The 27234-nt window shown below is 39.6% G+C and overlaps 1 protein-coding gene across 3 annotated transcripts in view; it reads right to left on the bottom strand.

Moving 5' to 3' along the window:
* Positions 1-27234, bottom strand: part of lama2 (laminin, alpha 2) — a 192402-nt gene that overhangs the window by 150976 nt on the left and 14192 nt on the right. For all 3 annotated transcript variants that reach the window (XM_028604575.1, XM_028604576.1, XM_028604577.1), the window contains exon 2: positions 1093-1263. In XM_028604575.1, coding sequence (XP_028460376.1) covers positions 1093-1263 — 171 coding nt within the window. The remainder of the gene's footprint in view (positions 1-1092; positions 1264-27234) is intronic.

Below are 27234 nucleotides of genomic sequence, written 5' to 3'. Positions count from 1 at the left end.
AAAAATACACCAACCATCACCTTTGAAGCTGACTAACTAGCAAAATGTACATTGTATTATTTCATACAAAAAGTGAAATACAGTATAAAAACAACTTGTGGTTTTACATGGGGGTTTGTGATAGAAATAGTCCACATAAGTTCCCAGAAAGCGGTTTTTGTAAGGATTAAACAAACAAGATGCAACATGATAGAATAATATCAAAACACGTTTGATTTTGTTGGAACATCAAGATGGGAAAAAGACTGGGACTGAATTTTATGACCACCTTACAGCAAATGATTGAGACGACGAGAGAGCGGCCCAACTCTAGCAAGACTCTCACGGTCGTTTGGTGTAAGGTCGGCATAAGCTAAGCGTCTCCTGTATCCAGCTTCATATGGGATGGAAAGATATGTCAGTGGTATCTATCATCTAATCTCTTAAAAGCAAACATATTTCCCAAAATGTGAAACTATTCCATTAACGATAAGCAAGTCCGTCAATCAACTGATCACTTAAATTAAATAAGTCTTAGTGTATAGTATAGTGTTAATTGAGATAGAAGTGTTTTAAAATTACCATTTTGGTCTCAGTTCATCTCTCTTTTATTTTTCAAGCTTTTCGTTTTTGTCTCTCATCCCCTTTTTGCAGTAGCACTTGTATATCCTATACTTCTTTTTTCCTCTCATCCTGGCTGACTAACTGCCTGACTGGTAAGCTGACTACGCAAGTAACAAAAGCTAATTGGACTCACTAGCTGACTGACTGACTGACTGACTGACTGACTGACTGACTGACTGACTGACTGACTGACTGACTGCTTCAGTGACGGTTGGCTGTGTGACTGGCTGAGCGGTTAACTGTGTCATTGATTGACTAAAAAGCTGACTGTCTAGTTGGCTGTGTGAATTATGATCGCAGGCTAATTTTGTATTGTCATCTTGTCAGGTAGCGATTGATTCTTCAGTTCAATCAGTAATTATCATTTCAGACAAAATGATTGATTAACATCTGGCCGATCTGGCACTAATTAACTAATATAGCATGATTCATTATTGTAATCACCATGCCTATAGGTCTTGTGTGTTTGTATGTGTGAATCTCTCTTACCAGCTGCTTTTGTACTCTTTTGGTTGCAGATTCGACACTGAGCGTTTCTAATAGGCTGGCCTGGTACATGTTCCACCAGCTTACAGAACATTTCTGGACCCAGTGAACCACAGGTAGCATTAGCGGATATATCTGCCATGGATGCCAGGTTCAACACAGCCGGGAACAGTCCTGCAATGACAAAAACACAGGCAATTACATACAGAAAGAAATGATAAAACAAACAGCTGTATGTATTAGTTCTGCCGTCTGATATACATATAGAAGCAGCAGAATATTAAAAGTTGGATATTTTGGAAAATACACTTGTTCATGCTTGACACCAGATGAAGTTGATATCAATCTAATCAATGATATTTTGAAAAATGCCAGACAACTCCTTTGAATCCATTAAATATCACAAAGATGTATAAAGTTGAAAGGTGAATACACGCAGAAATTGCAACAAAATTCTGCTAAATTGTTTGGTCAGATTATCACTAATCTGATCAATCACTAATGTTCAAGTCCACTCAGAGCAGTTAAAATAAGGTCGGAGTGGCCTATTGTTCAGAAGCAAAAAATTGCCAGCATGCAGTACAGTAGGGATTATTAGGAACACCCAACACACCCTGCTTTCCACACAGATTTTGTATTTAAAATCATTACAATTATGTGAGTTTCTCTGTCTTGTTCCAAGTGAGCCAGGTAGCGCTGTATGGATGTGGTTCTGAGGTTATGAGTAATTAGTGTGGGACATGAGGGGGTGGGGAGGGCAGGTGTTTTATACCATCCAAGTTAGTTAATCTGGGTGTATTTTCGCTGCAGTCTAATGTAGTTAACATACTTTACCCCTCACAGATAGCAAAGAGCCGTATTCACTTCATCTTTGGATAAAAGAAGCATGCATAGAACAGTTTTTTGGCTAGCGTTCAACTGTGCAGACTTTGGGCAGTGTAATGCTACTATATCAAAGGACTATTCATTTGCATTATGTTGCCCAAGCAATTCTTTTTCATTTCCACTCCATGGATATTTTTCACTCCTATAAAGGAATATAAACTTGGAGAGAACATGCATTATGGAAAACCCTGCACAGTACAGATTTCTTTCCAGGGTATTGTTGGAAGCCATCAATAATGTTATACTATGCAAATATTACTTTGTTTTGCTCCCTCGTGCCCTTATTGGTGGTTGTGGTATTAAACAAACGCCTCATAGAACAGAGTTTCTCAAAGTGGGGCCCGTGGCACTCTTACAGGAAGTCTGTGAAAAGTTTTAAGATTCATTCATTCAAATAATCATGTTATAAAAAAATGTTTGTTTAACAAAAGGCTTAATAGTTCACCAAATATTTACATTTTTTCAATCGAAAACAGTTCATAGATTACTTTCTAAGCTAACAAATCTATAACTAAAAATGTGCTAATCTGTTTAATACATGTCTAATAGCCTTTCTTATATATTTCTCTTGTGTTGTTTTTAAGTGTAAAAAATTGGGATACCTCATAATATTCCAAGGGTCATACATGAGTGGGTCCCCGGTATATTCTCAATCTTGTAAGGGGCTGAAAAAAGATTGAGAACCTCTGTCCTAGAAAAGATGTAAGTAAAACTGCTCATCTCAAATTCTCTATAGTCCATTATAATAAACTCTAGGAGGCATATGCTTACAACCAAGAGGCGTGTGCTCCAGCCATGAAGGTAGCAAATGCAGGGTGAACCTCTTCTCCTACCATCCTGCAACATTTTATCAGCTAAACTGGTTTTTTCGCCAGCGAGCCACAGTGGACTTTATATTAGGGCTGCGACTAACAATTAGTTTCATTATTTGCCGCTTATTTTTTTTAATTGATGGATCATTTATACTATGAAATGTCAGAAAATAGTGAACAATCACAACATCCAAAAGCCTAAGTTGATATTCAAATAACTTGTTTTGTCCTACCAATAGTCCAAAACCCCATGATATTCAGTTTACTATCATAGAGGAAGTAAATATTTATATTTGAGAAAATGGAACCAGTAAACTTTTGGCATGACATGTTTAGTAATGCATGTACTGTAGCTGAAGTCAAGGTATGAAAATAATAGATACAAATCATTTTGTCATGTTTTATATTGTTCAGTCAAAAGCACATGAAAAAATAGATATATAAAATAAATCTGTGATTGCTAACAGCCAGCAAGCCAAGTAGCTTGTGTAACCCAAAGAAGAAATAGAATGAACTGATAACCTCTTAAGCCAGAGAGTTCTAAACAAACAGATCATTATTTACATCTGCGTGTCATCACCACACACATGCACCATGAGACTGCCCAAAAGTATTTGTTTCCAGCAGACTCCGCTGTGTTGTTCCCATGGTAAAAGCACATTAGTCCCAGAGTGAATGACAAGCTTGTTGGACCTAAAGTACTGGAATGCTCAACAGACTGTGCACATAGTTCATATTTCCTGTCTGGCATACACACACAGACAAACACATGCACGTACTGTACGTCAGATATCCCTGTTCTGGTTTAAGGTCAACAACTTTTATAGTTAAACAGCATGCGCACTGTTATACAAACAAACACAGGAACACATACATGTACAGTAACTGTACACAAAGGAGACATACAGGAAGGGAAGATCAGATGGAAGGAGAAAAAGTGTAAGAAAAATACAGAGGCGAAGCACTTGTGAAAGTGTGGACAGTGTGTGTGTGTGTGTGTGTGTGTGTGTGTGTGTGTGTGTGTGTGTGTGTGTGTGTGTGTGTGTGTGTGTGTGTGTGTGTCCAGATGAGTCCAGCTGTTCGGCCAGATGTGACCACTGATGAACTGTGAAGAACATCTGAGACACCCAAAGTCTCTCTCACACATATGTACACATTCTCACACAAGTACTCACAACATATCAAATACAGACTTAGTCAAACGCATACCTTCCAAACCTCTCAGTAACGGTATTCTACAGCACTGAGGGGGCCCAGATTTCCATAACAGTGTTATCATAAAGGAAAGGTTCTCACTGTTTGGACATAATGAGGGTGGATGAGCTAGTTCCTTATCCAGATTGTTTATCAAAAATCACTTAATGCAGCTTTGAGTAAATTAGATAGCAGTAGACAACAGTTGGTAAGGGAGCTGACCTCAAGAAAAGAAAATATACATTACATTACATTAACTTACATGTCATTTAGCTGATGCTTTTATCCAAAGCAACTTACAATTGCTATATACTATATGTCAGAGGTTGCACGCCTCTGGAGCAACTATGGGTTAAGTGTTTTGCTCCTCAGGGACACATTGGTTGACGTATCGTAGTGGGACATACATAACACACATATGTCAAGTTTAAATATTAAATTGAGTTTTGTGTTTATGTGTTGCAGTTTGTGTTGTTGTTGGCAAATTATATTCCTCAATTCATGAATCAATAATATCACTTCCAATATGTTACCAACATACAGTATAGACAGGACTATTGTCACACATATAACACAATAATCACAATGCTTAATTCCCAACTCTATCTTAAAATAGGTGAAACTACTATCCGTCCCTCAGCTTGAACATTGCAATGATAGTAAAGCTGCTTGGTGTTTGGATGCCTCAAGATCTCAAGTCTTATATTTGGTCCACATCTCAAAGACTCCAGTCAGTGGAGAGCAGGTTGAACTCTTTTCACTGTGCTCTTTTGTTCATTTTATTCCCAATTTGACAAGTCACAGATGGGCAAAAGGACAAGCGCTAAAAGAGAGTAAAACATGTACTTGGTTCTCCAGGCAGTGCCCTTGATCAAGGCACTGGCTCAGATCTGGAGTTGGTCCCCGGGCGCTGTCATTGGCTGCCCATTGGCTCCCTTGAGGGATGCAGAGAATGAATTTCGCTACATGTACGTGTATGTGACAAATAAAGTACCTTTACCCATTACAAGAGCATACAAAAATAATGCACCATCTTGTTGTTATGTCAACACAGGAAATCCTGTAACCAGACTTCAGTATAACACTATCATATTTAAAGCCTTAATACAAGATCAAAACAGTTGCTTTGATAAACGTATTTTTCATGGTCCTTCTCCATACCATTTCTAACTACTGCCTCCTGCTTCTGCCAGAAAATGAAGCCAACATCCTGCGTATTCCTGGATTTTGATCCACAACCTGGAAGAGTCTCCAACCAGATACAAATGTGTGTGGGAGTGAGACTGTGCAATCTTTAATAGTGTCATTTTAGCTTAATTTGAGACAGCTAATACCTTAAGCTCCCTATCAGTTCTGTGTGTCTGATTTACATAATCACAAGGGATTCGAAAGAGAACTTTATTTGTTTCAAGTGCAACCACATTTCCGTTAGCTCCATCTCTTTCAATCTACCTGGGAATATTTGGTGCAGTGTTACACTCTCGCAAACTCACATAACATGACTCCTAAATACATTTTCAAACTTTAATTATAACATATTTAAAAAAAAAAAAAACATCTTTGGAAAGTGTTTAAGTCCAGCTTTTCACCAAATAATGCAAGAACCACTGAGACCATTTCAACTACATTTTTCATGGGGTTCTCACTGTCTGTGTTGGTGGTCATAGTAACTTTAACTAAACATCCAAGTAATTTTTTGGGAGAAGCTGACCATGTGTACGGCTCCGACTTTGGCAACCGATAACACTTTTTCTCTGTTGCCTTTTACTGTATTTTGAACAATGAGGTGAGATAACAGAGAAATGGAGAGGACTAGCTAAAGACAAGGTTCAGATTTCAGATTCCCTGAATGACAAGGGCACAATGACTGTCTGCCTTCGGCTCTACGGCTGCTTCACACACGCACGCACACACACACCTACTCAGGTTCATCACCTTCCATTCTTTTCTCTTTGCTCTGATAACCACGGTAACCTGTCTGTCCATGTGTCTGTCTGTTGGCCTCTCTATGCCGTGTCTACGCTCTGTTAACCAGATGTCTCACGAGGATTTACTGCCATGCAGACTAAATTATAACACTGTCAAAATGTATAAGTACACCCAGTGAAAGCTGGGCAATGTCATTGCCAAAGAAGTTGTTTCAACACCCCAATGCTGATGACAAGGCAACATCCCTGGTAAAGGTTGGCGATTTTGTTTTACGTGACCCACCTTTTAGTAACTTTGACGCGCCAGATGGTTTCTTACACAGAATCATCTAACAATCTATCATTAATCACTAAAAGAGAAGGCACTTTAAAAAAAATACCTGGCAGGTGATTGGTTGAATCATCTGTCTATCACGTCAGCTATTGTTGTTTTGAACGAACACACACCTAAACCACGGCAGTTGCTGCCAGTAGCGATCCCGCGATTGACGCGTGATTTTCGAGAGAATTCAGCTGCCGTGCGAGGGAAACCTGTTGGGTCATCATATAACTAAGGGTTTTTGATACTGCGGCTCCACCGCCTTTTCACTACTGCGCAGACTCTGGCTCCAAAATTATAAGATGGCCAGTATTAGGCATATTTTGGCTTCACTTTTGTACAGTGGGAGGAAGTGGAGATGCAGCATCCATCTTTATATACAGTCTATGAGCAAACCTCATCTGCCGATGTGAGATGTGGCTAAAAGCTCCTTAAAAAAATAAAAAAATAAGTGGACCTTGTGATAGGTATGGTATTTATATTGGTCAAAGTATAAACTTTTACTTGTCCTGTTAGTTCCCACTCACCTCTGTATCTCCCCATTTGCTTTTTAATTGTGGTTATTGTATTCTAAAAGTGAAATTCGGACACCCAGCATTTTAATCTACATCGCAGGTTACACATGCACTAACACGTGTAGTGTTTACAAAAGTGACAATATCCAAGGACACTGTGCGTCAATGTGGTAAGATATCAATATAGGAGTTAAATCTACACTTAGGAGGAAATGTCCAGATATGACTGGATTTCCACAAGATTAAGGATGACAGCAAAAAAAATGTATTGTATAAAGGCTTCTTATTACATTGTGAATAAAACTTTATTTGCTTTTTCTGTCATGGTAGACGATGACTCTGCACTGCTTGCAATGCTGTGTGTGTGTGTGTGTGTGTGTGTGTGTGTGTGTGTGTGTGTGTGTGTGTGTGTGTGTGTGTGTGTGTGTGTGTGTGTGTGTGTGTGTGTGTGTGTGTGTGTGTGTGTGTGTGTGTGTGATGGATGTGTTATTGTTGAGTTTTGAGGCTAGATGTATGCTTGATGGAATAAGAAGAAGGTTGAAAATGACAGGATCATCTCTCTCTGTATCTCTCCCTCCATCCTGAGTTGGGGGGTGAGAGAGATATGGATGCAGAAAAAGATAGAAAGATTGATGGAGATGGATGGAGGGATTCTTAGAGAAGGATAGAGTGTTGTTTAAAAGGGTCAGGGCCAGGAGGGGAATGAGGGATGAGACTGCGATAATCCCGTATAAACACAAGCACACACATAAACACACACGCCTTTACATACAAATATTTACATACAGAAGTGTGTGTGTGTGTGTGTGTGTGTGTGTGAATACAAATACAGATGCAAAATAATGAGAAACTGAAAGGATCGCCCCCATGTAAAACACATGCAAAAATATACATTCATAAATATGTTATAGACTATTAAACTACCATGCAGACACACACACGTGCACAGATGAATATGTACGATACACATGCACACCCCACACTTAAATGCATTTCCAGCCTAATACACCACATTTGATAGAACCAGATTTACACCAAGAAACAAACACTAATCAGTCTTGGACTCATCCTGAGCTTCGTGAGGATATCTCCTAGAAAACTCATCTGTTTTTTTTAGCTCAGATTAGCTTTAGATGTCTCTAAACACCTGAAATATGATTTCTCTTCTACCTCTGAGTTTCACAAACAAGACAATCCAGGAAGTGGGATTTTAACAGTTTAACAAGGACAGGAGAATTCAACTCATGTCCCAAACTGTGAAAAGATATACTCAAAATGTCTTCATTCAGGTGAAACGGACAGCGGTAGCGTCTACTCCCACTTTCTCCAGATCATAACTTAATTATTTTATTATCCGGAAATATCAAACTTCTATAGACAATGAAAGGACCAACACTGTTTTCTTGAGATGACAGCTACTTGCTAACTTTCTGGCTGCATTGTCGCCTGTGTCTGACCAGAGCCACAGTAAAACTCAACGCAGTTTCTCCTTCTTTGGTGTCCACTTTGGTTACGTATTAAGCTCACAAAGCTCCTTTCTCATTAAGGCAACAGTAATGGGGAAGAGTTATGAATCACACACACAAAAATAAAGTCCCATTTTTAAGAAGTTGTGATCTCGGGCTAATAAAAGAATATGACCCCCCCACACTTCCAAGCAGTGATATTGAGGCTGATGGCGATGTCAATTTTATTATCATTTAAGTTTTTATCCTGCAGTCAATCAGAACCTAATTATCTTGCTATCTTGATACATCAACTTTTGTTGTCCTGTAAAAAATTTTTATTTATTTTTACAGACATTTACTTAAATTGGTAAACTGACTGTAGCTGCAATGGTAGCCTGAGTCATTACTCAACAACTGTAAAACAAAAATCAAAAAACTTGATAAAAAATGATCTAAAGATATTAAGATAGCAGAGAGATAGCAACAGGCACATAGAGCTTAAATACAGTAAAGCATTCTACCGATAAAGAGCTGGATTATTAAGTATGGCATCACCTCAACAGTTCAAGACCTATGTAAAATTAGCAAGGTATTTAATTAAATCATGATCTCAAGATAGTAGAATGACAAGTGAATACCAGGTGTAGCAGTAATCATTGCATTGAAAATATATACACATTATATTTAGTTCTATATAGGTACCTCATCTGGAACATTATGTGTCAGCTCATTATCTGAATATGGATTTTGTTTTTTATGTTGCATTTTAAATTGAATCAGTTAATAACTAACAGAAACCTTCATTCCTCACCTAAAGATAGATATTCTTGAATAACACCTACATGGTACAAACTAAGTGTCATGACTAAAGTTTTTCAGTGATTGAAATTTGAATAAGAATACTTTCTTGAAGTGAATAAAATAAAAAGGAAAATGAACCCAGGCACGACTAGCATGATTGTACAATAATTACAAATGAAAATGGTTTAAATATAGCATGAGATCGTCTTTGTCATATCATACGCAGAGACTCCCACACACTGCTGCTCGTCATAGCATTTATTGATGATTTAACTTTGGCAAAGCTCCCATCGAACAAAAAGGTTTAATATGAGCGTGTGCGCGCACACACACACACACACACACACACACACACACACACAGCTGTCAGTGTTGCGTGGTTGCTGCATGTTGTTTCTATGGTAACAGTGGTCGTACTGACATGTTGGATAAATGAATGACTTTTCTAATAGATGGTAAATACCTTTCCTGGACATTGACTGGCTCTCTGCTCGTGTCACTCTCTGTCTCCGTGCCCATACAAACTTCCACATTTTAACAGTTTTTCATAATATCATCTGTGTTGCACACTTTGTAACTGGTGCTTTCATGTATTTGTTTATTTAAAAAGGACAATGGACATCAATTGACATTTTTTTGTCTACACTCAAAATGTAAATGTGTCAGAGTTAGTAAAAAAGCAAATTTTCATCTGTAGTCCCTTATTAGGCTTGTGGATTTTATGTGTGATTCAAGATCCGGTTTAACCTGCGTTAACTTATTATCATGTTAATGTTGACAGGCCTAGTTTTTTTAAACACTCATCCATAAAATGATCTAGCTGAACTTTGGCAATGTGTGGTATCTGTTATATCTTAGTCTAAAAGAGTTTAAATGTATGGTTTTGATCACAAAAATTTAGTCTAAATTAATTAATCCCTAGGGCAACATGAAAGTATGTACAAAATGTAATATTAATCCATTCAATTTGCTGCAATGTTTCACTCAAAACCACAAATGTGGGGCGCCTGGGTAGCTCACCTGCTACAGTGCGCGCCCATATACAGAGGCTCAGTCCTCGACGCAGCGGCCACGGGTTCGGTTCCAACCTGCGGCCCTTTGCTGCATGTCATTCCCCCTCTCTCTCCCCTTTCATGTCTAAAGCTGCTAATAATAAAGGCCTAAAAATGGCAAAAAAAAATCTTAAAAAAAAAACAAAAATACGAACCTCAATTTGGAGCTACAGGAAAAGTCAGGGGTTCACCAGGGTCAGTAGGATACATTGTCTTGGAACCATGAATGTCTGTACAGTAGTTTGTGGCAAGTTGTTAAGATAATCATTGAAGTAGTGGACCTACCAACTAGGGCATTATCTAATCACCTAACGTTACAAATGTTCTAGACTGCCCCTAAATGCTGAAGAAGAACGGCGACCAGCATGGAAAAACAGCGAATAGCCCCTCATCTACATGCATGGCTTCACCGCATTCAGCTTCTGGCTTTACTGTACACCTACGGTGGCGGCGGCTTTCACGACTTCACCTGGAACTCCCACACCGTAAGCGAGTCTGTTTCTCTCCGCCGTTGTCTGTCACTGCCTAATGTTAGCTCTGATAGCTGACATTCGGTAACTTTAGCGATTGTTTTAGCGACCCCTATAACGTCAGTTAACTTTGAACAGCTCGGTTCTATGTGAAAAACAACAATGGCAGAGAGAAACAGACATGCCCATGACACTAAACATGCCTGCTGTCTGGCTGAACTCATGAAAGACGTTACCGGACGCTGGCTGTGTGGTGATGCCAAGCTTCAAAGCAGGGGGCTGTGGGTCCATAAGACTGACGTTTTCTCCTGATTACATGTAAATCACGCTCTACTTGCCCCATCCACTCCCCACCAAATCAGAAAGTTGTAAACTAAAAAAAATAACACGGACACTGAAAGAAAAACGACATGACAAAAATGGTTGCTGCAAATGTTGACATTTTCAGAAACATTATCCTTAAATGTCATACTGAGAAAAAGATGTGGACAGATTGATACTGGTGTGACCCTAAGTTCATAGCTATTTTGCAACATGCTTATAGCTTCAGTTTTCACAATAAATGTTGTCATGATGAGCCTGCTATGATTCCTGCATTTTGGGAAGGTGTACAGTCACTGGACTGCCATCAAAACATAATAAAAGCACTAGAAAAAGTTATTTATGTGTCACTCTGTCACAGTCTCCTAAACCGTCACAGAGTGAATGTATTACACATCAAGCTAATTGCAGCTGAAAGTACATTTTAGAAGAGCTTCATTAGTCACGTTATTATATAGGACAAATATGATGGTCTGCCTTTGAGACAGTTTCTCTGTGTCTGACTTCCTTGGCTGTTTTTCACAATATTATCTCTCCACACCAGTGCTGTAAATAAATATGTACTTTTAGTTCTCGTTATTACTTGTCTGGCGTGAAAAGAGTTAGAAAATGTACATTCATTTATACTGTTCTTTTCCTGCCTGTATATCTGGCATTACATCTGTTGGCTGCTCTTCTGTCGACCTTCAGGGGGTTTCAGGGAAAGTTGAAATAAGAAATAAGTCAACATCCTGCTCTCACAAGGACTTCCTGTCCATGTGTGTGTGTGTGTGTGTGTGTGTGTGTGTGTGTGTGTGTGTGCTTATTATACAAAGAAAATAAAGCTACAGTAGAGAGTATACTTGTAGAAGAGAAAGAAAGAGATTGCAGGCTGATCAGTAGGGTGAGGACATCACCCCGTCTCACTTCCCTCGTACCTCTTTCAATTAAATTCATTTCATGGACTTACACCCACATGAGAAGACCACCCTTTCTCTCCCATTATCCCGTGGCCATCCCATATGCCATGTCTGCTAGTGCGCTGAACTTTTTAAATTGCAGCAATAACGCAATGAAGACAGAACCAGGCATACTGAGGACAGCAAAGTTGTTCAATATTACATCACGACGCACATTTTGTTAACAAGCAACGCTAAATCTGATTTGATTTTCCTCTATAAGTCATAATTACTGTAATTGGTACAAATGTTAGAATTCACATACAGTACCACACATACCAATTACATGTTTCATACTATTACTGTACTGTATATTTTTATTCATTCTGTGCATCAAACTTCTTCTCGTAATTGGGATTTCAGAAAATTAGAGACCCAAATGTCCTTTCCAGATGGCCACACACTCACCGCAGAAGAGAGTGTGTGTGTGTGTGTGTGTGTGTGTGTATATATATATGTGTGTGTGTGTGTGTGTGTGTGTGTGTGTGTGTGTGTGTGTGTGTGTGTGTGTGTGTGTGTGTGTGTGTGTGTGTGTGTGTGTGCTTTTGGTGTGTCTGTATGGTTGATCTTTGCAAATGCTGTCCTCTTCCAGACGGTCACAAACTCAGACTAAACAGGAAAACCACAAAGTTATAGATGGTTAATCCCCTACTTAAGCACACTCATATACACACACCCAAACAATTTCAATGAACTGACCACGTCTGCTGGAGGCTATGGTGATCACTGTGCTTACAGACTGTGGGGGAGCAGGGGGGATGTCTAGCTGTCTCCCAGGAGACCCTACTGGTTCTCTCAAATTCATTTTTCAGACTAGAATGCAGGCTATAATATGACAATCCTTCTACAGGGGGGGGGGAGGGGGGGGGGGGAGATACAGGGGAGACAGGGGCAGAGAGAGGGAATGTTTATGCGCAATAACTCCTGGATAAGTGGTAGAGGTGATTTAGCTGAGCTCAGACCAGCCAGCAGTAAATCCGTCCTGCAATGGACCAACTGCACTCTCTCTCTCACACACACACACACACACACACACACACACACACACACTGTGTCCATACCTGATGAGGCAGTGATGAGGACTTTGTTAAATCATCCACAAGCACCTCAGAGACACAGTTGTGTGAGTGTGTGTATGATTTAAGTACAGTAGGAACTCATCTGTGCTAGCCTTGGTTAATACTTAAAGTCTAGCCAAGGCCAAGGCCACTACACACACACCAACACACACACACACCACACACACACACACACACACACACACACACTCCGTCCGTCTCGGGAATATGGGGAATATGTTGGTGTTGGTAATGAAAACATGCCAGTGAGTAGATTTACAGGAGAGAGCAACTTGACCTCTGGCCCCAGAGAGATTTATCACTGGTAGAGGATCTAATCTTCTCATAGCTTCAATCACTACTTTCTGCTCACAGCCCCACAACAATATACAATAGAATAGAATAAAAAACTTGCTTTTCTTGGTTAAATCAGTTTCTTTAGCTCAGCAGTTGTTCCTCCTCACACTGCTGACTTCTCTTGCTTTAAAAGCGTTCCCGGGAGATAAAGTCAGGTTTCAGTGACTGCTCAGGCTTTACTGTAAGAGAAATGTGTATAATGTTCAAGTAAAGCCAAACAATAACACAACTTGAACTCACAGAGGCTGAAGCTTTCCAACTGTATGTGAGCCTGTGTTTCCCATATTGGTAGATTGTATATGGGCGCCCCGCCCAGGTAGACTGAGATCTGCCCAGGTAGATAACATCCACATTACTTTTTTTTTCGTTTTTTTCAATCAAGGCTGTATTTTTTACAGCGCACAGACCATGGATGCATTAAGAGCAACATGGCATCATGACTTTGCATAAACATACACGCCACTTTCCTAAAGCCAAATGACGTGTTATCTGTATGCATTTTGAGCTATCCACGTGTTTTATGTCTACGCTGTATACAGCGGATGTAAACAGACACACCACGTGGCGTAGTGTTATCGCGAGAACGTGCCGTACTATCGCTAGAACGTCACACGCTTGTAAAAAAATGAAAAAAAGAAAGGTCAGGTTTAGGAAATGAACAATGGGAAAGGATTTAGTAACACAAAAAAAACGTCAAAAACACGACAGTGACCAACGTCACAATAAACGGTTGGTTTAGGAAAGAAACATTGGGGAAGGCTTAAAAAAAAAATAAAAAGGTTGAAAAACACCACACGCGAAAATCATAACCAACCTCCCTCTGCAGACTTATGTCCTTTCATACTACTCGCTACGCCGAAAATTCACACATAATTTATGTCAAAGGCGGCCGAACGGCGTCGATAAACACGCCAAAAAGCGATTATGCGTCTTGATAACACGTCAAAATGGCATACGAATTGTCATACATACGCCACTTTATGAGATCAGTCTGTTAAGAGAACACAGAACAGCGGCCTCCAGCCCCTCCCCCTCGTGAAGTCACATGCTCAGAGGCTATCGTTAGTAGTAGGCCTAGCATGCTGCTGGTGATCTTGCCGTGGGATTAACTTTACTAATTTAGAGAAAATCCCGCACACTGACCATTACGCAAGCAATAATTTATTTAGAGGAAAAATACAATGTATTAAAAAAACAAAAAACGTATTTTTCTTCTAAATAAATTATTGCTTGCGTAATGGTCAGTGTGCGGTATTTTCTTTAAACTTTTTGATCTGCTACTTTTGATCATATCCTACGCACCTGTCCGACAAAAGAGGTGTGCAAAAAAGCTTTCCTACGTTACATTAACTGTATTAATAAAACCGTAGAAACGCCGCGGCCACAACGCTGTGTAAGCTCCTCGAGTGTCATTTATCAGAGTATGATTGTCAACCCTGTCCGCGGCAGTTTCCTCTGTTCCATATCTTTAAAACGAAGCTGACCGGAGCTAACCGCTAATCGGAGCTAATCGTTGCGACCCGAGCCTTCAGTTATCCGTGCCTGTATCCATTAACTGTATTTATGGACTCAAACCAGAATAAAATCTGTAATTTTATTAAATTTGCTGTCAAAGTTTTAAACTACAACTCAGAGTTGTTAATGACAAATTAAATTAAATTAAATTAAATTAAATAAATGACAGAAAATTGCGCAGATGACATATTTATGAGTGAAATAGAACATGTACAGAACAGCGTGTTTCGGATCCCCAAAACACGGATTAAAACACTTCAAAAAACGAACAATGAGCTAACAAACAAAATGAACAAGAATTTACTTTAGATGGCCCTAGCCTTATATGATTTAACAAGAGTTAGGAGACAGAGTTGAGATTTATAATGACGTAACTTTCTGTATGGATCATATTATAGTATTACAGTTAAGTTAATACATATAACATTTGGGCTCCAGGTAACTGACATAGCACATCGTGGTTACACTTTCCTTTCATTTGTTTTGAATTCAACAAGCAATTTGTTGTTTTTTAGCAGAATACTGAAAGCAGCAGAAAGGAAGAATGGAGTACATTTTAATATCTTTATTTACCGCAAGTAATATCGTTATCGCGATATTCAACACTATGGCGTATCCCATATTTTCCTCATATCGTGCAGCCCAAATAACTACCTGAAATTGGGTCAGATGCCGCATAGTGTCGCAATATTTTCATCTGTATCATATTTTAGTCTAATTTGTTTAGTATGTAAATAGTTATTTCTTTCTAAATTATGTGATAATATTATGTAGTCATTGTTTTCACCTTCGTTAGACTAGTTTTTAACTGAACCCAGCAATCATGTCCGCGCCGTCACATCCTGCGCCGCCCACCACCACAAGTTAATTCTCAACCTGTGGGAAACACTGTGAGCACCTATAAAAACTGTGGATCACACAGTGGTCACAAAAGAGGTATTTACAGAAACGACTGTAACACTACACAGTGGCAATTCACTTTAATGAACATGATTTAAAGACAGTTCAGTTTTGGCATTGGAAAAAAAAAAAACTTCCAGATGGGTAATGGGAAATAGAAAGTCTTTCCAAACTGCTGAAAACTGGCCAGAGGAAACCTGGTGCTGCTAACTGAACGTGGGCCTCACTAATGAAAAAGGACAAAATGACACTAGCTTAAAAGTAGTTTATCATTCATATGTAATTCACAAAGCTTCGATTACAATTAAACACGTTGATCACCGTGTCCTAGAAGCCAAAGGAAAAACTACTTTTAATATGACGATTGGAAAAGATTCATACTGCTTCAGGTTGTAAAACATCCATATAATACGCCATGTAATGACCGGCCTTCTTCAGTTATGTGTGTTTCACAATCTTGATTAACTGCTTTTTGAAAAAATATTTACATATGTAAAGTAATGTTATGTCAGACTTTTACGAGCACATTAAATGTTATTTTTATTCGTACAAATGCTTATTAGGGTTAGGTATGGTGAGCTTTTTTTTATTTAATCCAGAGTCTAATACAGCAACTAGAATCTCCATGTAATGTCAGGATGCCTAAAGTGAGTAACATAATACGCAGATTTGCTTTGAACATCTATTAAATATGAAATTAAGTTGTGTGATACTTTGTGCCGAATTATGCTTCTCGGATCTCACAACAAAATAACTTTTGTTATGTAAATAACAAGTTTATAACATGTTTTGAGAGAAGACAAGTTGTATGTTGACGCATGACAAAGTTTAATATATATATATATATAAAAGAGAAAAAGATACATCTTATGTTGGGAATAGATGAGAATGTTATGAGAAGATAAGATGGAGGAGAGAAACGGGGTGGAGAGTATGACTGTGTGATGACTAGAGGCCTTGCTATGTGCGTAGGACTTGTGTGTGTTTGTGTACATGTATTTTGTACACGTGTTTATGTAGATGTATGTTGGGAGTGTGCAGGTCTTCCTATCTCGAGTGTGTTCTGTATTTGTCAAGACAGGAAATAAGATCACTCTCTCGATGCGGCCGGTAGGGTCACAAGGGATTGTGGGTAATTGGAAATCCAGATGGACGTGCATGAGCTTCCAGGAAGAAATGGTTACCAAAGAGATTGAAACGGAACACAGGCTACACCGTTAATATCGCTCATCTCCATCTGAGCACCTTTCTTATTCTCTCACGTTTCTTACACTTTCTCATTTTCCTCATCGTTCCTCGTCTCCCGGCCTTTCACCTCTCCTCCCCTCTTTTCTCCGTTCAATTGACTTATGAATGACACAGGGAGGGACAGGAAACAGCGTACTATTGGCAAAAGAGTTGAGCAGGCGGGTGCATGGGGACCAATCAACAAAGTATGTACAAAAGGAACAGCCACTTATCATGACTAACATTCACCGTACACGATCAGCGAATCAATGTCCGTAGTCTTCTCTGGGGAACAGCATCTTCACAGTACCGAAGAGAGAGCTAGCCATCACTGAGACTGATGGTAGCTAGACTCGTTGCCATTAGTCTCTCTGTTAGTTAGCAGAGGGCAGGACTGGCCATCCAAACATCAAAGCACCTATTAATATGTTACTGCTATGATAATAGCATAGTATGTATGTATAGTAATAGTATGTTTTGTTCTATTCAATCCAAGCTTCCATGAATGAGACAATGGAGCCATTTCTCTGCTTGTGCACATCACATACCTTTCTTATAACAACATGAAGCCATATTGATTCCCAAAAGCAGATTTCCAGCTCGTCTGCCCTCTCACAGGGAGGTCAGAAGTCAGGGTCAGCTACAGTCTAGCGATGGCAGAAAAATCATACAGAAAGTTTGATGTCATCTGGTTTGCTTTGAATTTCAATCCATTTCAACATTTTATGTTATGTTACGTCCTTGCAGGAAAAACACAGGTGGAACGCATAACATGAATGATGGGTGCCCTTCAGCAATTATAGCAATGCAGCAGCTAATACTATTAATTTAAATAATATTAAGTAATTAATAATAAAAAAAAATCAAAATGCCTGCCGTGAAAAAGGTCTCTTCAACTTTACTTTCACACCCCTTTGGTATAGAGGATAGAGCTCAGCAAGGCAGCTATAGAAAGAGATTCTTTACATAAAGCAGCAGCTACCGAGCAACCGGTTCATACTGTACACACTTTATCTCCAAAACATATATTTGTATCTATATATTTTCTTCAAGTATAATGGACTGTATTTCAGTTCATTTCCTGCATATTATTACCGATATGTAACATGTTTAATGTGTTTACCTATGTCTTAAATCACACATTGAACATCAGAACCATGCACCACACATAAGCGGATAAAACGGGAATAGAATTCACAATGAATTGATTGAAATAGAAATGAGCTCACCCGGAGTTGGGAGGGTTCTCACACACAGCATAAAATGATGGTTATGTATTTTGACAGTGTTGAACTACAGGTTGCCGACTCATCGTTTTTGACCAGCACTGATGACTAAACATCTACTATTAGCTGGCCCCGGGCTACCGCTAACTGCTTTGGCACAGGAAATGTTCAGGTTAGATTGAGCGTAGCTGAAATGTGTGTTTGACAATATAGAATCCATTACGGGTGTGATGGGTGTGAGAGCTTAATAGACATTATGTGTGTGTCTACAGTGCTTCATGAAAGTATTCAATCTTTTATGCTTCATGATTGGGCTTCTACATTTTTTTCCCTGCAGTCAGCCTTTTTATAGAGACACTCTTGCCTGTGTCAGTGAGTGTGTTCACATGAGGGACTAGTAAAAGAGAGACATTAAAAAAAAGAGGAGATAAAACTATGTGAGAGAGATAAAGAGAACTAGTTGCAAAGAGAGGGAAAGTGTGGGTGAGTGAACATAGCACTCGATTGACTACAATGTGTTTGATCTCACTGAAGTTCAGATGTATGGTTCACAAAACTATCTGTTACACCAATGCTCACAATGTGTGTGTGTGTGTGTGTGTGTGTGTGTGTGTGTGTGTGTGTGTGTGTGTGTGTGTGTGTGTGTGTGTGTGAGAAAGAGATTGAGAGAGAGCTGTGTGTGTTGGAGTATATAGCATTTATTACAGTGGCGCTACAGACAAACTGCTCCCTGGATAGACATTGATTTTCACCCAATGGATCTCACTGTTAGCAAACCTAATAGCTTGGTTGGTAATGGGTACATGTTATGAATGAGCCCCTTTGGGCAGGACAGGGGAGGAGATGAGAGGAGGGAAAGGATGTAGGACAAAAAATGGAGTAGAACGTGAATAAACAAAGGAGGCAATGAAGACAAAGAAAGGAGAGGAAGATGTGGAAAAACAAGGGAAGAGAAAAAATACCAGAGGAGAAACCAAAAGGAAAATAAAAGAAACTTGAGGGCAAAAAAGGAAGACAAGAGGAGAGGATGTCAATGGATCTGAAAAAGGAAATAAAGCTGCAAGGTTTAGTCAATTAATCGCTCAAAGGAAAAGTACTTGGCAATTATATTCTGATAAACAAATAACTGTTTTAGTCTCTTTTTAAGCAAAGTCACAAACATTTAGTTGTGCCAGCCTTCTAAATGTGAAGAGATGCTGCTTTTCTTTGTCATACATGCTAGTAAACTGAATATCAAAGAAAATAATAAATTGAATCAGGCAATAATCATTAGTTACTGCTCTAAAAAGGAAACAGGAGAGATATTAAACAGAAAGTGGGGGAAGCAATGATGGGTATAAGAAAGGAGAGAGGAATGAAAAAGAGAAGGAGAGAACGTAGATGAAAGAAAGCTATCAAAGGAGAGAAACAAGGAGAAATGAGAGGAAGACAAACAGAAGCACGTCGTTAGCTAAATGGATAGGCCCTAAATGACACATTACCATGTTAAAGGCTGATTCCGCTCATTATTGGAGCTCTGATTCCTCCATGCATCACCAGCTAGGGCTGGGAGCTGGCCACTAGTATACAGACCTGCTGCCTCAGCAAATACACACCCACACACACAGTGACACACCGGTAGAGAAGGACTAGGGAAAATGGCCAAGAGAAAAAAGATCTCCTTGCCAGTGCTCTGCTCTGTTCTGAATCAGTATGTAAATCCGATCAGAGACCATAGAAAACCTGGTTTTCCCATTAAGACACAGAGTTTATTGTTTTTTTTTTTTTTCAATCATGAAGCATTCTTCCATCATAGAAAGCAAATATCAACTGGGAACTGAATCCAGCCCAATGTCCTATAGCATTATCATACAGCACAGAGTACCAAGTCTATGACATGGTATCAGTTCAGAGGGAATTACTGCATTAGACACACAAAAAAAACATCACACACCAACAGAGAGAAAGTAAGTGTTATTAACAGAGTATGTCTCTTGAGTAGGGCTGGGTACCGAACATCGATATGAGTATTGAAAAATTATTTATCTTTCGGTGCCAAATTTCGGGTTCCAAAAGCGTCTGAGCGCGTAAGCGCAAGCTTATCTGTTCTCTCTGCATATTGACACAGAGCGACCAACACACACACACACACACACACACACACACACACACACACACACACACACACACACACGGAGAGGTGCGGACGGAGTAAATTGTCTGCAGTTTTGTTCGCAGTTCTGCTTCACGCAGACAGCGTTTGCTGCGATATGATATTAATGGCGAGGCGAAAGCGGTCGCTGTGCTGTTGACGTTACACTTCCTCTTACTAGACAAGCAGGCACAACGGTGGTTTCCGTGCCAATGGTTGTGATCCGCGAATAGGGCTGGGTATCGTTCAAAATCTTTCGATCCGGTGCCAATTTCGATACCTCAGTTTCGATGCCGGTTCCTAACGATACTTTTTTCGATACCATATGTTTTAAAATCCATTTCACCATCAACAAAAATACATTAAACACAAAGCTTTTATTTTTCTTTTATTTTCCAGATTTTTTGGTGCCATAAAAGTATCAACGTTCGGTACCCAGCCCTATCCGCGAACCAGTCAAGTAAAGTCAATTTTATTTATATAGCCCAATATCACGAATCACAAATTTGCGTCAAGGGTCTTTCAGTCCATATCTAGCAACAGTGAAACAGCAAAAGATGACTGCTTTAGGCTGAACCTGGTAGATACATGTCATTGTATATGCTCATTACAGTTGACTTTTTTTGAAACTGCAATTTAGTGCCAAACTTAGCAACACAGAGCTAATTTTAAAGTGTGCATGAACTTTGAAGAGTGATTAAAAGGACCCCATCACACCACCCAGATATGCTTATAGTGTTGGTCAAGGATCTCCAGCGGTTAAATTGTGATTAGGCCTAAGTGTTGTAATACATTTTGCATCCCCTTCCCCCTAATTAACCTACTTGCATTTCATTTGATACCTTTCTACATTACCCAGGAGTGCCTAGATTATAGACTTGTTTTATTCAGCTGTTGGTTATGCACCAGCCTGCCAATAATTTTATGTAGGCCACCTGGAAATTAGCTCCACCACAGTTTCACAATAATTTTGAAAAGTTTGGTGAATGTGATTTCCAGACTGACTTGTGTTCAACACAGGCGTATGCTATTTATACATGTTGTAATATGAAATAGTGCTCCCAAATGACCACTGCAGTATTAACAAAATGAGTGTAACTGGTACAAAGTAAATGGCCTTCACTAAGTTAGCCTAAATTTCTTCAAAGAAATGATATAAATCTACAATGGAGTCAGTGACATGTAATTGTGAGTGTGAGTGGACTACCACTGTAGATGTCAGGGTTAGTCTTCAAGTCTTTAAGCTAACTTGCTTCTGAGTTTTTCGAATGACACACCCCTATAGTTGTTGCGTACTCAGAAAGAATTCTGTCTTTTCTGGTTTTTCCAAAGCTGCTGTCTAAATAAAAAAATAAAAACTTTTCAGTGACAGATTTCTTACTGTATGACTTCCGAACATCTGTACAAAACGGTCATTTAGGACTTTGCTCCAAGATCCAAAATGAGCCACCCATAACCTGGCCTTCAAAGGGACACAATAGAAATATGTTTAGGTTTTGCTATTGTACTATTTTGTAGCGGCTAAGAAAGGGATATTGTAGAGTGAGCGGGTCATTATTGCAAATTGAGCCCCGACAGGCCAATTTGAAACAAAATATTGATTTCAAAATGATTTTATTGATTTCAAAAATGCTCCTCCACAGTCTATGAGCAGAACTGCTTCCATAGCAGCGGTCTGCTATTCAGAAATAACAAAACAAAGCTGTGTTTAATAAACCCTTGGACAAGAAGTTACATCACCAACATCTGGCCTGTCATCCACAAAAATACAACACTGACCAACAAAGTGGACCCAGGAATGCATGTGCAAAGTGCATTACCAATCTGTTTTAGGGAAGACATTACGTTTGAAAGCAGTTCTGAAATTTTTAAGTAAAGAGTGCATGAATAATTCATAAATGGAGTAACCATAACCCAAACCTGCAGAGGGATATCCCACAGGTTGGAAAAAGCACAACTAGATTTGGCTTGTAATAAATAAATAAAACATGTTACAGAGCTGATCGGAGCCAAACCCCTACATCTCAAGCTAACAGAAGTCTTTGTTAACAAGCAAGCAGAGGACAACAAGCTGGTTGATTTGCTAGAACAGAGCAGTGGGCTCCTCTAGGAATAAATGTGCTGACAGACCACCCACCTCCCACCCACTGCCAGAACAAGCCTTGGGCTTGGCTGAATGCTTAGGTCTGCTTTTCTCCACGGGGCCAAACAAGGTCAGCATTAGACACATGTATCAGAGTCTCACAGATATTAAAAACCTGGAATATATGAGGTTTGGTGGATAGGAATCTTAAATATTTTCCAAATATGTTGGCCATTTATTGACGGAAAGGGGCCTTTGCTCTACTTTTAGGATACACTAATACTTTGATACTTCAAAAGGTCAGATTCGGCGACATCAGACCCTCTCTTACACATTCACTGTTCCATACAGAATAAGCAATCATTAGTTTACATAATAAAACAATCATTAGTTTACTGCTTAGGGAGTGGTAAAATGATACTTTGGACACTAGTGAATCATCTTTTTGCACATTAGTCAACAGGGCCGTAGCGAGCACTGAGGTCATGTCCTTGCTACTGATTCTGAAATTTGGGATTTTAATGATCTGACCTTCATTTATTTTCTTCTAATGACATATATAACATTTGCTATTCCCAACATTTTTCTACAATGTATTTTTAGGCAGGAGCTTTAATCTAAATGAAATAAAGGGATTTAGCATTTCTGAATCAGAATCATATACCTGCCAGTATAAATAAAGTTTTGAAACATTTATGTAGACCATCATGAAGGGAAGTCTAATTTAAAAAAGTAATAACTGAACGAAATAGAAAATAATAAGAACATACTACTTTTACTATTAGTGGCCTCAGTATTTCTAAACTCCTCAATAGGGACCAATGAAAAACTTTATTTACAAGCCAAGCTAAAGTGAAGAATTTACATTGTTTTTAGGAAAGAGTTGTCTACATGATATAGATGCAACAGTGGCTAAAAATGGCTTAAGGCGGTTACACACCAACCAGACGGCCAACCGTCGGCAGAAAAGTCAGTCTCCCCGAGTTGGTCCAAAAAGTGCCTCAGAACACACCGAAGAGACGAGACGTAATACGTCTCCATAACAGCAGGCGGCGCTAATCTGTATTGTTGCCCAAAAGATGAAAACCGGCAGCTGATTGGACGAACGTGTCACGTGGGTCTGGTTTCTCCGGAAATTCAAAGCCAGACTGTCATGACGGCTTGTTCAGAATACGATCTCATATTGTACTAAAATAGTTCACTGAAACATGTTTCTGAGAAAATTTTAAGAGAGAAATAGGCCGTGCAGCTCAACAAAGGTCAGTTTAAAAGATTTACGTCAGATTTTGAGAGACTCTAGTCACACTCATTCCGCTCGCCATTTCCGGGTGAAGGCCGACAGCCCCTCAGACGGACGACGGCACGGAACACACGGAACAGACTCGAGTCACCGACCTCACCAGACTGTCCAACGGCCGATTATCGGGTTAGTGTGTCAGCGCCTTTAAAGAAATACAGTGCACTAGATAGCAAATAAACGTCTGGGGAGCCGAGACGTTCTGGAGCTCTCAGTGTCTGGCTCATGGACTCTTCAGTAGCAACATGGCATCATGACTTTGCGTAAATATACACGCCACTTTCATAAAGCAAAATGGCATGTTATTGTACGCATTTTCAGCTATCCACGTGTATGCCTACGCTGTATACAGCTGATGTAAACATACCCCCCACGTGGCCTCGCCACGTTGCGTGTTATCGCGAGAACGCGACGTACTATCACGAGAACTACGTCACATGCCTGTTAAAAAAAAAAAAAAAAGGTTGGGTTTAGGAAAAGAACACAGGGAAAGGCTTTATTAACAAAACAGTGACAAAAACAAGGAAAATAACGACAAAAACACGCTTAGGAAAAAAATAAAGGGTTGGGTTTAGGAAAGAAACATTGGGTAAGGCTTATTTATAAAAATGGAGGCCGATTTGCGTTGATATACACGCAAAAATGCGATTATGCGTCTTGATAACACGCAAAAACAGAATACAAATTGGCGTTTCATACATACGCCAATTCATGAGATCAGTCTGTCAGTGGGTAAATGCTTTGCGATTTCAAGCTGGGTGTTTTGGTTCAAGGCAAGGCAATAAACGCACCAATAAGTTGTTCAGCCAATATTACAGAGACATGTAGCAATTGCGGTTAATCAACCACAGGTACCAAGAAAAAGCAAACATGTAAACCCTCTGCAATGATGCTGGCAGACACTCAGCAACAAGAATTATTCCTCAAAGCTTCATCAAACTGAGCTTTTCTCAGTTTAGGTATTTCAGCTACATCTCTATCAACTGTGACCTGAACAGGAAATGACATTGTGGAATAATTCACTCCATACCAGCCTTGTCCAATCACAGACCAGCGCTCAAAATTCCCGGGTGTCACTAGTCTATTATAGCAGGGCTGCAAAGGCTCTGTGGCCCCCATCCGTCCATATATACACACACACACACAGCCCTTTTCACATATTTCATCTTATGTCAGATGTGAACATTTGCTCTGCATTAGGCTCTCTGTGGGTTTGCCTTGGACCAGAATAATGGAAATACAAAAAATATAATGGAAATGTGAAATTGCATACAGAATATGTCCCTATGTCCCTCCCTCTCTCTTTTCACACACACACGCGCACACACACACACACACACACACACACACACACACACACACACACACACACACACACACACACACACAATATTGATGAGAAAAGCAACTGGAATAATGGAAAAGCAAAAATGTATACACAACACATACCTCTTTCTTGCTCCTTCACTCTACTTCTGCCTGCCTGTGTTTTCATTTCTTTGTCTCACACACACACACACACACACACACACGTGTATGAAAGTTAAACCCATGGCTATCCAGGCCAGTCTAATAGACTCTTATTCCTCTGATGCTTTATCAGCTCAATCACACAAACATTCAGCCCCAAAATAATGGCCTTTCTGTTTTCTTTCTGTGTATGTGTGTGTGTGTGTGTGTGTGTGTGTGTGTGTGTGTGTGTGTGTGTGTGTGTGTGTGTGTGCTTCTATCTAGAAGCTGTGCTGCAAAGAGTATATGTGCACTGCATACAGATTTGTCAGCAAAGCCAGCAATGCAACTGTTGGGTTAGGAAGTCCTAGACTTTCATTCATTCATTTATCCACCGGTCAGTCAAGCCGGCTGTACATATTTGATTTTAATTAAAAGTTACAAATGTGCAATATCTACAAACTGACAGGCACTCAAGAGGAACACACACCAGTTTTAGCAGATAAAGGCTACAACTGAGTTTAGTGTGTGCAATAAGGACCTCTATTTGAGTTAAAGTGGTCATTTTTGCAGGATAACTACTTTTTTGTTAACATTTCGAGTGGCCATTGAAGTGGTGTTTTTTTCACTGCACCTCCCAGAGATCACCTGTCTGTCAAATCTTGTACCTGGGAAATTTGTGTTGACAGTATCTGCTCAGTGTTGGCAGTCTTGGAGGATGTGGCTGCCTTCTAGTCAGTGGTCATGGAACAAATTTCCCCATTTAACTGATACCTGTCTTGTTGATTTGAAATCAAGTACACAAGCCCTAAAGGAACTCTGAGTTTTTACATTCATCAATAATTGCGTTCATGAGAGGCTCTAGGCTCCCTCACCCTGTAAGGCAAAAAGGGCTCTTGTGCAGCCTCTTGAACTACAGTAAATCTACTCTCCTCTGTACATCTAACGCTGGGTTTTCACATGCAGCTTTTTTCCACTGCAACTCCACTATATCCGTCACGCGCAGCGGATTCCAAGCTGAATTATGTCCCTACATGGTGCCGACAGTGTACACTTTTTGTTAACAATTTGTTGTGGGTTTTGGTGGTGTTGATATGTTTCAGTATCAGCTTCTATCTGGCCATCACAAAGTTTTTGGTAAGTTTTCTACTCCAATCACACACTACAATGCTACTACTAATACAAATATATAAAAACTCACCAGAATACCAACTGCCTGGGCAACCCTCTGCCAAGCCAGCTGTTTCGTATTAAAGCGTGACTCTCGCCAAAATGCAACCTAGGGTCTTTTTGTGAATGTACCTGAGTCAAACTTTCGTTTAAAAGCACATTTAGGACGGAAGCGCCACTTTTAAGATTTACCGTATTTTCGTTTTTCGATCAAATGGCCTTTTGAATGGGAGTGATAGGGGCACTTTTATGCTAGCCTCAAAATAGCTATTTTTAAAAAACTAAGAAGGCTCGACACAACATGAAACTATGTTCGAAGTATCACCAGGGGCTCTACACCTTAACGCAAGCATTGACAACATTATTTGTGTACCCAGAATTTACTAAAAAGAAAGGTTTTGAACAACTCACCGTAGCCACTACCACCTCGGCAGTCAAAACGAATCGATATCTGAATGCGAATGAACTGACTCCATATGAGGCTCCTTTTTTGTCTACAAGGTCAATATTGTTTTTCAATAACGACAAAACAACGACTTATCCGTGCATTTATATGGAACTAAGCTTTAGGAGCTTTCCATCTTTACTCTCCTCCCTGTTACGTTGCATTCGGAAATCAATTGTTTTTGACTGATAAAATGGCTGCGGCTGGAAACAAAAAATCTTTCAAAGTAAATCTTAAAAGTGGCACTTCCGTCCTAAATATGCTTTTAAACAAACGTTTGACTCGGGTACATTCACAAAAAGACCGTAGGTTGCATTTTGGCAAGAGTTACGCTTTAACATCCCTGTAGTCATACATCATATCTTATCATCATGAAGTAGGCTATAGGAAAATCATATTCTTTTAATGTGCATGGAATTTTAAATATAGCTTGTGCGTTTAAACAAGAGAATGTATTGGAGGCACGTTCGCAAGTCTGCCTCTCATTGGCTACCGCTCAGCAAAAGTTGACTCAGTTAGTCTGGATCAACAGAAGTATTTGCCTGACATCCTGCGTGACGTCCTCACCTTCCGCTCTCTGTGTGTTGCCGTTCAAGGGAAAAAA

Source organism: Perca flavescens, chromosome 18, assembly GCF_004354835.1.
Source record: "Perca flavescens isolate YP-PL-M2 chromosome 18, PFLA_1.0, whole genome shotgun sequence".
Classification (NCBI taxonomy): Eukaryota; Metazoa; Chordata; class Actinopteri; order Perciformes; family Percidae; genus Perca; species Perca flavescens.
Note: the sequence above shows the minus strand (reverse complement) of the source record. Positions and strands in the feature narration are given on the sequence as shown.